The sequence below is a fragment of the Hevea brasiliensis genome, chromosome 4 (genome assembly GCF_030052815.1).
Source record: "Hevea brasiliensis isolate MT/VB/25A 57/8 chromosome 4, ASM3005281v1, whole genome shotgun sequence".
NCBI lineage: Eukaryota > Viridiplantae > Streptophyta > Magnoliopsida > Malpighiales > Euphorbiaceae > Hevea > Hevea brasiliensis.
The window spans coordinates 22,282,215-22,294,258 of NC_079496.1; the positions used below are offsets into that span (position 1 = coordinate 22,282,215).

The 12,044-nt window shown below is 33.5% G+C and overlaps 1 protein-coding gene across 1 annotated transcript; it reads left to right on the plus strand.

The window, feature by feature from the left end:
- The first annotated feature begins 2,052 nt into the window (after positions 1–2,052).
- Positions 2,053–11,014, plus strand: LOC110653471 (uncharacterized). Its single transcript, XM_058145599.1, has 4 exons — positions 2,053–2,728; positions 4,894–5,118; positions 8,381–8,764; positions 10,209–11,014. Exons 1-4 carry the CDS (start codon positions 2,177–2,179, stop codon positions 10,674–10,676), a joined length of 1,629 nt encoding a protein of 542 aa, XP_058001582.1. The 5' UTR covers positions 2,053–2,176; the 3' UTR covers positions 10,677–11,014.
- The last annotated feature ends 1,030 nt before the right edge of the window (positions 11,015–12,044 follow it).

Below are 12,044 nucleotides of genomic sequence, written 5' to 3' on the forward strand. Positions count from 1 at the left end.
AAAGAAGATATCGTAAATATGGATTACGGGCAATGGAAGGACTGTCTAAAATGGCATCATTTCGAGACATGGCTACAAGCAAGAGAGTCAAATAAATGTGGCTAAAATTGTAAACAGCTTAAATGGAAAAAGGCTAAACATGGCTAAGTGAAAAAGACAAAAAGTCGCGGCATCTAAAAGCAACACCATGCAATTGTTTAGGGCAAATCTGTAATTCGAATTCCACTAAATCAATTACAATTTACTGTTCCTTTGAAATCTCGCTTTTATTATATAGTATATAAATTTTGAAGTTTCAATTATTAAAATCTTAGGTTAACTATTAAAATCTAAAATTATTTTTACTATATATTTTTTATGAATTTTAAAATTTTCTTAAGTTTACAAATTCAAACATTATAAAACTATACTTATCATATTAGGTATCCCTAAAATAAATTATTTTTTATTTAAATTTTTAGTTACATTAAAAAAGGATGAATTGTTTTTTAAAAAATTATATATATATAATTATTCACAAAAAAATTATTTATATGTATATATTTAAAAACAATCCTTATATTTAAAATATAAAAATTTTAATAATTAATTATATTTCAAAAATAGCCAATAGCATATGTTTTTTTTTTCTATTTTATTTATCCTTTATTGATATATGTCAAACAATTTAAAGACTCATAAAAAACTATTAGTTAATTAATTTATTTATTAAATTTGAATAAAAATTATAATTAATTAAAATTTTATTATTATTAAAATTTTATAATATAATTATAAAAATATAAATATAATAAAATATATACTCAATTATATTATTAAAATAAAATTATAAATGATTCAAACTCGCGAGTAAGATAACTAGTTTATACTTGTGATTAGATTGATCACAACTTGTAGCGATCATCTCTCTCCTCTCCACTACAGCAAAAATTGGCCTGTTGAATGAATTTTTTTAAAACCTATTTGACATTTGCTTTTAGAGTTGCTGGTGATAAAATAATTTTTTAAATATAATTTGAGAGTATTAAAAAATAATTTAAAATTAAATTTGATAAATTTTGATAACAAAAATATTAAAGCAATAAAATAATATTTTTCAAATTTTTTTTTAGTTACATCCAAAATTATGTATTTTTCCCTGGTAAATAATTTTTGATTTTTCAATCATAATGCTAAACAGATACTTAATTAACTTCTAAAATAATAATTTCAATTTAGGATACATGCAAAGAATAGGGATGATAATGAGTAAAATTTTTGCAGGTACTCGATCTGACTAAACTAGAGTTTGTTAATATATAATTAGATCTGAGATGAGTTTGAATTTTACACATTTAGTATTCGTTACTCGAACCTATTTATATAAAATTTAATTAAATATAAAATATATATTTTTTAACAATAACATTTATAAATTTTTATAAAATAAAATTTAAATATTTTATGAAATAATAAAAATTTTAAAATATAAATTATTAATTAAAATTATTTTTTATATAAGTTATTGATTAAAATATATAAAATTAAATAAATTTAAATATTTTTTAAATAATAATAAATTTTAATTAAATTTTAAAATAAATTTAAATTTTAAAATATTAATCAAATTAGCTAGGGTAATTATCGCTGAGTACTCCCCATCCCTAATGGAAACCATGCCCTACCAGAATTTGGCTGCTAATTACTCAAGCTCAGAGCACAGCGTAGAGGTTAAGCATTGAATGCTTGATTTCAGCAGAACCCTTTTTCTGGCTATTCGACAAAGAGTTATTCTTCTAATTTCATACAATTGAAGCAAATCTTTAACTACTCTGGCTTCATAAAATTTATGGTACAAATAAAATTATTACAGAAAATATGGTAATATTGTGTTTAAATTTTGGGATTTGGATTTGAAATGCAGAAGTCAGAAGTCTGATTTAAAATTTAGAATTTAATATTTAGAAATTTTTTATTTAATTAATAAAAAATTTTTTTGAGGTAAAAATAATTATTTTAAAATTTAATTTCTAAACTTATTATAAATATAATATCTCCATAAAAATACAGATGTCTTCGAGTTGTCCGATCCTCCCGAGTTGCACGCGGTCATATTCCCGCTTCTCAAAGGCTATATACCCTTCCAAGCTTAAACGTAAAACCCCCTCTCTTTTCTTGTTCTTCTCAAGTCCCAAAAATGTCTTCACCGTCACCACCGCCGCCGGAAGTGGTGGTGAAGAATCGATTTTTAGGGTTTCTGATATGGCAATCCATTACCTCTTCCGCCATCTTCATCCTCTTCAAAACCTTACTTCTCTCACCGCTCACCAACACTAATTTAGCATCACCGTCACTCCTCTCCCTTTTTGCTTTCTTAATTTTTCACCTCTCCCAGCTCTTCTTCTCTGCTTCACTCGCTCTACTCTCATCTCCTCAGCCCTATTCCCTTGCTTCCCCATTGCAGCTCGCCGTCTCCCTCCTCCGTTTCCTTTTCGTCTCCGATGACCATTTCTCGTCCCGTGATTTCCACCGCCAGGCTAACCTTTATCTTAGTTTCTTTTTGTTTCTGGCGGCGGCTTCCATCTCGGGATTTCTCTCGGTGATTTGCGTATGCGGCTGGGCCAACGACGGTTATGATGGAGTGCAGCTGATTGGAAGAATTGGGCTTAGAGGTTTTGCTTTTGGATTGCTTTATGCCTGCTTTTATATTTATAAACAGCGATGGGTTTTGGAGTTTCCCATTATTCAGGTAAGCCTAGGGCATCTTTTACTTATTTCATGCTTTGCTTTGATATTGAAGTTGCTTATTTCGCCTATTCAATTTTGCCTCCTAGTTCCTAGAGTCTATATTCTGTGAACTGCATTATTTAGAATAATATGTGGGTGATCAGAGAGATTTTTTTTTTTTTTGCTTTATGGACTACAAAACGCTTAATGTAAAATCCTAAAGATTTATATTGATGAAATAATGAAAGCAGCAAAATTATAAGTGCATTAGTGGCATAAGGAAATTAAGGCTCTTTAGTTCATCTTTTTTCTCAGTGTTGTATTTCAAAATAACAGAAAGGAAAAAGCTACTTTTGTTAACCAACCAAACAGAGGATTTATTAACAGATTCTTCAAATTGCTTTTGCTATCTCCCAAAGTGAATTCCCTCTCCTTTAAGAACCGCGTCATTCATTTCCAGCCACAATTTCATTGTATGCGTTACTCAAGGAAACATCCTTGTTCATGCAAAGGCTGAGCTTTTAACTGTCAATTTTCTCAAACTTACTTGTCACTGTCTTTGGCAAGTGGCAATCGGTCCTTGATATTGATAAAAATGAGGGGATTAATCTCTATAAGTATTGACATTGAAGATGAAGATAGTCTACTCTTTTCGTCCTGCACGAATAACAGTAGTTGGTAATAATTTTTTCTGTTTTCACCAAATTTACATAAGATGCAAGAATCGATGAGTGAATGACATAAACTCATTGCATTAAGGTTTTAAGATTTTAGATTGAATAGGGTGTCAAGCCCATGAATATATACCTTATGCAATGCCCACCAAGAAAGGTTCTCCATAGGCATTTTCGGCTCACTAGATCTCAACAAATGGTATTATAGTTAATGTTTTGGCAAGGACAAGTATGGATACGGGGTTTGGTAATTCCTATGGTCCTTTTACTCATTGATGAAAGAGTGAAGAGACTCTTGGTAGGCCAGTGGAGTGGTGACTTTAGGTAAAAGAAGCCTAGTTGGCTTGGTGAAGTAATTGAGCTCTTGATGACATCTTAAATACTTGGGTTAAGAGAAAGCCTTCCATTTGAGGGGGGAGCAAACCCAATAAAACCTAATATGGAAGAGACGCACATTTGAGAAGAGATTGTTGAGAAAATACAAGTGTGAATTGTGAAATAAAATTTCCACATTGAAAAGAGATAGGATAAGTAAAGGAGATATAAGTGGATATGACTCGCAAATTTAAGATTGAATGTGGTATCAAATCCATAAGTGTAGTTCTTTCAAAAGGCTCCTAAAAAAAGAATTTTCCCTTGTCTTTTTAGGCTCCCTAAAACTCAACAGCAAGACATGACCATCATCTGCAGAAACATCTCATCAGTAAGAAGTCAAAAATCAACTGTTATATCATCTATGCTACAATTTACAACTATACTGAATTTGGCAATAGTCATTACAACAGGCACCTGATATGCATCTTCACACTTCAATCCTACAGGCTGAGGCTCATCATCAACACCCGGCTTCTCAAGATCTTCAAGGGTAGCATCAGGATTTGTTTTCCAAAGTTCTTCTACTTTATTTATTTCCTGAGCACTTATTTGGCGTGCCCTCAACTGCTCCTGCTCAGAAGGGATCTGCAAAGTACAATTGTCCAACACTTTAAAAAGTTTTGAAATAATAAATTGTAATGATATTAACAACAACAACAACAACAACAACAACAAAATTAACAACAATAATAATGCTGCCAACCTTGACAAGCCAGGCGCCTTGCGCCTAGGCCCCAGGATCCCTTCGCGCCTTTTTACGCCTTGAGCCTTTAATAACTATGCTCAAGACATAAGGGCTCCAATCATGAAAAATTCTTAGACAGCTATTTTCCAGCTACTTAAAGTGCAGATCACAATGAATCCAGAATGCAAGGAAACAGGAGCCTTCTGAGAACCACCATACATATTTTAGTTGCTTGTTGATGGACTAACATCTGAATTATAATTGATTGGGGCCCTTGGGAATCAGCTTTCTTGTCATCTATTTCTAGAATTGTTCACTCTGACATTGTTTTATAATTTATACACTCAGAGATAAATACTTTCATTATTGGGTGTAGTTTAGTTTTGCTAATCAATCAGTGTATTCACTTTTCAGTTTTGAGACTAATTAATGATGATTCTTTCTCTGGAACAGAGGCCCCCTTTCTTCAGCATCAAAGTGAGGCTTCCTTTGGCCATTGAACAAGCTTTAAAGCTCTCAAGTGCAGCTTACGTATTTTCAGCAGTGCTGCTTCTGTTTCTTCCAAATCAGTTTAAGAGTTATGTGACAATAAAGAAGTTTATCACTGAGCAGATCATCCTGTACTCTGGGAGCCTTTCTGTGTTCCTCTGTTGGGAAATAAGTCACCATTTACATCAGGTTGGTTCTTAGACAGTTCTTGTGTTACTTCTGCAGGATAATGTAGCTGGTACTTAACAAAAGCTTTTTATATAATTAACTTAAATTAAATTTTCTGGTATGCTATCTGATGTCTATTTGTTTTTTTTTTTTTTTTTTTCTGGACTTGTTTGTTAATTGTGAAGACTTAAAAATAAACTAGTTTCCTGATAGCCTATGCTCTGCATGAAAAAATTTGGATTTTTTCCCTCAAAATAATTGATAAGCAAATAGTTTGGGATTAAGGCTTAGTTGTTGTTTCTTTTCCTTTTCTATACATTTTTTTTTTGAAAGAATGGAAAAGACATAAAGAAACAATTTGCAATAGTGACGATTCATCAGTAATTTGTGTAGAAAAATTTTAATTGCCTCTTATTGTCTGTGTTTGAATTTAGTTATGTGTGTGGAACTATTTGAAGTACAAGATCATCAGCTGTTTTATTTCTTTGTAACAGTTTATGATTTTACTTGAAGAAGCAAAAGAAACATAGAATAGCAAAACTTATAATGTATTATATGGCTAACACTATTCTTATCATTTGTTGCACTTTGCAAGTTATGCATTCTTTTATCCTTCTGTAATCTTCTTCCCCACCCCCCTCCAAATTAAATAGAAAATATTTCTTGCAGTGGTGCACCTAATTGAGAAATATATTGATGCAACCTTAAAAGAAATAACATTATGAAACCGATATAGATATCAATAATAAATGTTCTTTAGCATTTTTTCTAGTTAATGCTGACTATTGCTAGAATAAAGTAGTGTTTCCATTGACAAGTTGCTAGGTTGTATTGCAAGAATTTCTTATAATTTGCAGGATAAATGGTTTGCCAAAAATGAATAAATAATTAAATATACAGAAAATAGAAGGTTTTCACCTTTAGGCTCCACATTAAAGGGTTGAATTACATTTATAAGACCTGAAAAAACATAAATAGACTTGATTTGCTTTTTCTTGAGCCTATAATTCCAAATTCATCCAAAATTTAGTTATCATTCTAAATTCCCAAGTCTTTAAATCTGCCTTGTATTGTGATTGCTTCACATCAGTAGATAGGAAGCATGTTCATGCTTATTTTGCAGTTGCTATATTGACAACTTGTATGGAGAAATATAGAGATGTGAAGAAAGATCTACACATGATTTTTATTGATTTGGAGAAGACTTATGATAGTGTTCCAAGAGATGTCTTATGGAGTGTGTTAGAACAAAAGAGGGTATCTATTAGGTACATACAAGTGTTGAAATACATGTATGAAGGAGCAACTACTATTGTGCGCACAGTGGGAGGGGACACAAGAGATTTTCCGATCTCAATTGGATTACACCAAGGATCAGCTATAAGCCCTTACTTTTTTACATTAGTTTTAGATGAATTGACGAAACATATACAGGAAAGTATTCCTTGGTGCATGATGTTTGCAGATGATATTGTTCTGATAGATGAGATGCGAGAAGGAGTCAATAGAAAGTTAGAGCTTTGGAGAAGTACTCTAGAGTCAAAAGGGCTTTAAGTTAAGTAGAACGAAGACAGAATACATGCATTGCAAGTTTAGTAAAGGCCAAACTAGTAATAGGGAAGGAGTTAGTTTGGATGGAGTGGTACTGTCCCAAAATAATCACTTTAAATATATCGGCTCAGTCTTTCAAGTAGATGGGGGATGTGAGGAGAATGTTAGTCATAGGATTAAAGCCAGATGGTTGAAGTGGAGACGTGCCGAGAGTTTTATGTGATTCCAAGATTCCCAATAAGTTGAAAGGAAAATTTTATCGTACAGTCATACGATTGGCCATGTTATATGGTAGTGAGTGTTGAGCACTGAAGGAGTCGTATGCGTCTAAGATAAGAGTTGCAGAGATAAGAATGTTAAGGTGGATGAGTAGCCATACTTGACTAGATAAAGTCCGTAATGAGAGTATTAGAGAAAAGGTAGGAGTGGTGCCAATTGAAGATAAGTTGAGAGAAGGGAGATTGAGGTGGTTTGATCATGTGAAGTGTAGACATACGGAGGCTCCAGTTAGACAAGTAGAGCACATTAAGTTAGAGGATAGAAAGAAAAAAAGGGGTAGACCTAAATTGACTTGGACGAGAGTAGTACAACATGACCTAGAAGCAATACACATTTCTGAGGACTTAACTCAAAATCGTTTAGAGTGTAGAAACCGAATCCATATAGCCGACCCCAAATGTTTAAGATAAAGACTTAGTTGAGTTGAGTTGAGTTGAGTTATATTGACAACTTGTATTCAACGTAGATGCACACAGGGGATGCTGTCCTAGGTGCATCTGAATTAAATAAAGCAGAACATGGTAAGGAGACATGTTGTCTACACATAATGCACTGGTGTTGGAGGGTGGTTTGTTCAATATTGAATGGAAAGCTAATAAGCAAGATGCCATTGATTTTGAACATGAATTGAATTGATAGTTCATGGGATTTTTTTTTTTTTTTTTGTTTCTATTTTATTTCCAAAAACTATTGAATGGATAGTATAACTTCTGGTACTTGAATTAGAATTCTATATTAATGGATGGTTATACGTGGTCCTTCGTTTTTGCATTTTGAATAACAAGATCAATTCAGATTATTATGTATGTTTAGTTCCTTACATGTGAACTTATACATATATAATTGTAAAAATTACGCCCTCGTCCCGTAAAGATAGGCGTACTTCTATTATCATGTAGTTTAAGAAAATGTAGTTAATATAGTTCGAGCAATAAATTTTGGTTTAGTCTTTTCCTAACTATCCTCCACTCTTGTTACTCCATTAAAAATTAAATGTCTTATGTTACTAAATTATTCTTGGAACTAATGAATTTTAATTTTTTAATGCATATTAATAAACTAATAAATTAACTACCATTTCAAAAAGAAAGCAGCCTATAAGTTGAGATAAATAAAAAAGAAAGAAAGTGAGCCAATTTTTATGAGACGGAGGGAGTATATATTTGATAAGATGTGTCCCTGTTGTGTCAATATTATGAATTTTTTCAGGATTGCCGTCTGACATGTCTGCTTCATTAGTCTCAACATCATTATTTGCATTATATTCATCTATATTATCTCATGGCCACTTTTGAGTGCCAGATCACTATAGGTTACTCATACATGTACTTCTGCATTACTTGGGTTGAAATACGTTAAGTTGGGCTGTGTTAATTATCATCTGTAGTTGTCATCCCCCCCTTCTAAATAACCTCTAATGATCTATTTTTGATGTCCTTATGTTCCTGTGAAGGTGCTACATACGAAAAGATTCATATTTGCACCACCAAAAGGATCAGCAGCTGCAGAAACAAATCCCAGTGAGCCTCTCCTAGCAGCTTTGGAGGAGAGCAGCCCAGGTTCTCTTCCACAGTTTCTTGCATATCTTGATCTCTGTATGGTTTGTGAAAATAATGTTGATACTTGGCGGCGAGCTGCATTTTTTGAAGAAACTGGTGAGACTTACAAAAGAGTTGTAGCTGTATGCTTGAGGCCGCTGGAGCAGCTTGCTTCTACTTTGGGTGAAGGCCTTCAAACTCATTCTGTTGATAAGGCTTACCAACAATCGAATCAGTTCCAGTCGCAAACTGATTTACAACAAGACCCAAAGTATTGCAAACCCCTGAACAACTTCCAGGTATGGAAAAATCAACTGCTGCTTGGATTGTTCACTTCAATTTAACATTTGGATTTTTCAAGGTTGAAGTTCATTTTTACATTATCTTGTCGTAAACAGATCCTTGAATCAATATCAGTGTCAATATATTAGGTATTCCAGTGTGCAAGTTTGGATTCATATATGATATCTCTTTTGTTTTGACTTGTATCTAGGGTAGGAAACATGTTATGTGAGGAAACTTATTATCTGATGCAGCATAACCTTTTTGATGATATCTGGATACATATTCTTTCCAAATAAGCAAAGAGAAACAAGGACATAAAGCAAATTCCGGTTGCTTTATCACAAAACAGGGTTATCCTAGTGTATTTTGTAAGTTGACAAAAGTTGAATAACAGCTGCATTATTGTGAGAACTCACAGTGAAAGTAGAATATAACAAATGACTAGCAAAAGAGTAGGAGAATAAAGAGGTCAAAGAAAAAGGGATGCAAAGGCCTTACTCTCTATAAGGACAGGCGATTAGCGTGTGCTACTCCCTATTAAATATGAGGGCCAATTTATTGCAAGTGCATGGCTGTTTTGGCAGCCTATTTAAGGATATTGGTTGACTGTTGAATTCCAAAGAGCGTGCATTTGTAAGGATATTAGCAGCAGCTTATTCAGAGAGATACTTGTTGACTTCAAACCCCAGAAAATATAATGGTTTCTTCACACTTCGTGTCATTCATGGAAATACCCACTGGAGTGGTGCTATCACTTTCTTGTTTTGTTATTGTTTATTTATTTTTTTTTTGAGTTCACATTTTGAACTTAAACTCTCTAATTCCAAATATTCAAACCAAGGCCTAGTTTTAATCTCCTTCTGATTCTTCCCCTTGTCATCATGCTTTAAGCCGTGTGCAACTGTCTTGTATTGCTTATGATATATTAATATTTAATGTATCAGTTACAGTTGGGAATTCGAATCTAAGAGTAACTTCAACTATTATTTAGTGAGTTGATATCTAATATGTTCATTATCAAGAGCTGCAGAGATTAGCTGACAATCATGTTCTCTCTTTGGACTAATAATAATGTTTAACCTTTGGTCTGTGCTTGCTTAGCTTTTCAAATCTTTTATTGTATCATAATGCTCCTTTGCCTTTCTTGGATTTATTTGGGTTGTACAATGGCTCAATCAAGTCCATCTTTGCTCGTTCCATCTACTTCTGTAATGATGCCAATATCTGTTAGAGCAAGTTTTAGTGTGCTTTGCTTGTACAAAAACTGCTGTTCCTCTTATTTTCTCTCTCTCTCTCTCTTGTGCTATACTGAAGTTTTCATTGTGCTGTCAACACAAAATTGAACTCGGAAACTGCTGTTTATTAGTTCTCTGAACACAAGTTTCTTTCACTGAAACTGATTTGTATAAGCAAGATGATTTTTTTTGCCAATTTGACAAATGTTGCTAATTTGTGCAGCAATGTGCATGGTGTGCCAGGACAGTTGCCTTCTTAACTGCACGCTCACACAAGGAAGATAGGTATGGGGTTGCTCAACTGTCTGGTAGTAATGCTGCTGTTACTTCGACACTTTTATCTTGCCTGCTTGCTGTTGAAGCATTCATGGGGAAGAAGACGAATGTGCAGACCCCACATCAGTTGATGGGGCCGGGGGGTATTAAATGGGCTACTCTAAGCACAGGAAGACGAGATACTGTGGTGGCTAAAAAAAGAAGTGGCCCAGTACATTCAAAGGCATATGCCGTGGCTGATGTGCTTAAGACCTCAATTTACTGTATTATATCTGCTTTCCATGATGAAATGCTCACTAGTGACAAAGCAGGCCTTCTTGAAAAGGATTGGCTTATTGGTAGCAAGCCACTTTTTGGAACCCGTGAACTGCTCCTGCAGAAATTGCGTCTTTTCTTGGATTTTAGAGCTAGCTAGCCAATTGCTTCCTTGGGCTCAGAGCTATCTTCCTATTTTAGGCTATGCAAGCAATGGGATGTTATGGAGTTCAGTGGCGAAATGATTTGTTCAAATATTTAGTTGGATCAAATGGTGAGAATATAATGTCAACTGGTGTGTTGAGACGATGAAATAGGGTGGAGGATGGTTTAACTGCTTGAAGAGAGATTTTGGTGTACCAATTATACAAACAACTGTAGTTTGGATTTTTTTTTTTTTTTTTAATACATTTGGATTTTCCAATGTTGTAGAACGTTGATCAAGCTGCCAATGTGACCATGAGGATTGTTCATAATCTGAATTTGGATTTCAACCAATGTGGATGCTATTTGATGGCATTTGAGATTTTCTTGTGTTTTTGAGTAATGAGACATCTTAGCGAGCAAAACAGACAGTGCAATTGATTTCGGATAAAGATTGGTAAAAAAAATCAAGCTGTTAAATCATATCAAAGGAAGTGAGGGGTGCATTTGCAGCTTAAACAAAGGGAAATCAAATACTTCTAGTCTCTCGAGCTTACCTGCTTCAATTTTTGTGCTGTTCTTGCTGCCTGATACCCTCCAAATTCCGTATGAAACAGAGTGAACTAAGCATAAGACATTTGCCCTTGATATTAATAATCTGGAAAGTTGAGTATTTCCTGATATCATTCATGATTGAAGAAATGGACACAAGATCCTTGTTCAGTACAGATCCACCAACAATCCACTTTATGCAGTCCTAGACCCTAGTATAACAGGAGCTGCAGCCCTCAAGATCTCCCATACCCCACATAAGAAGTTGCTGAAAGAAGTGATAACTGATAACGTCTTCATGCACCAGCTCTATTGCAGCTTTCCATCTACTTGCAAAGTCAGCTTTCCATCGTCTCAACTTCAGCAGCAGTTGTGGGCTTCTCAGAACTTGAATTTGGATCCTCCGCTGATCAGAACTCACAAAAAAAGGTCATCTCCTTAAATAATTTTAAGTTCTATCTAGATAACAAAACTTTTATATGAGAGGATCATTTGTATTTGAATTTTCTTCAATAAGAAGGTTTTCTCTGTTTAGTAGATCGATGGAAGTGGAAGAAACTTATCTCAAACTTAAAATTGTCAATCTCAAATTCCATTTCCAAACACAAATTAAGAGCTTGTTGTGTTCAATTTCATCCCCAAAATAATGTGGAATTTTGTGTACTTCACTTGAATAAAATTAGATTTCAATTCTAGAAATTGATTATAAATAAAATCAATTTCCTATTAAATTTGATAGAATATGAAATTAATTATATAAAACTTATATAACAACGTTTTTTACTAAAATGCTTTTATTTAGGTTCAAACTTTGATTACAGATGTAATCAAT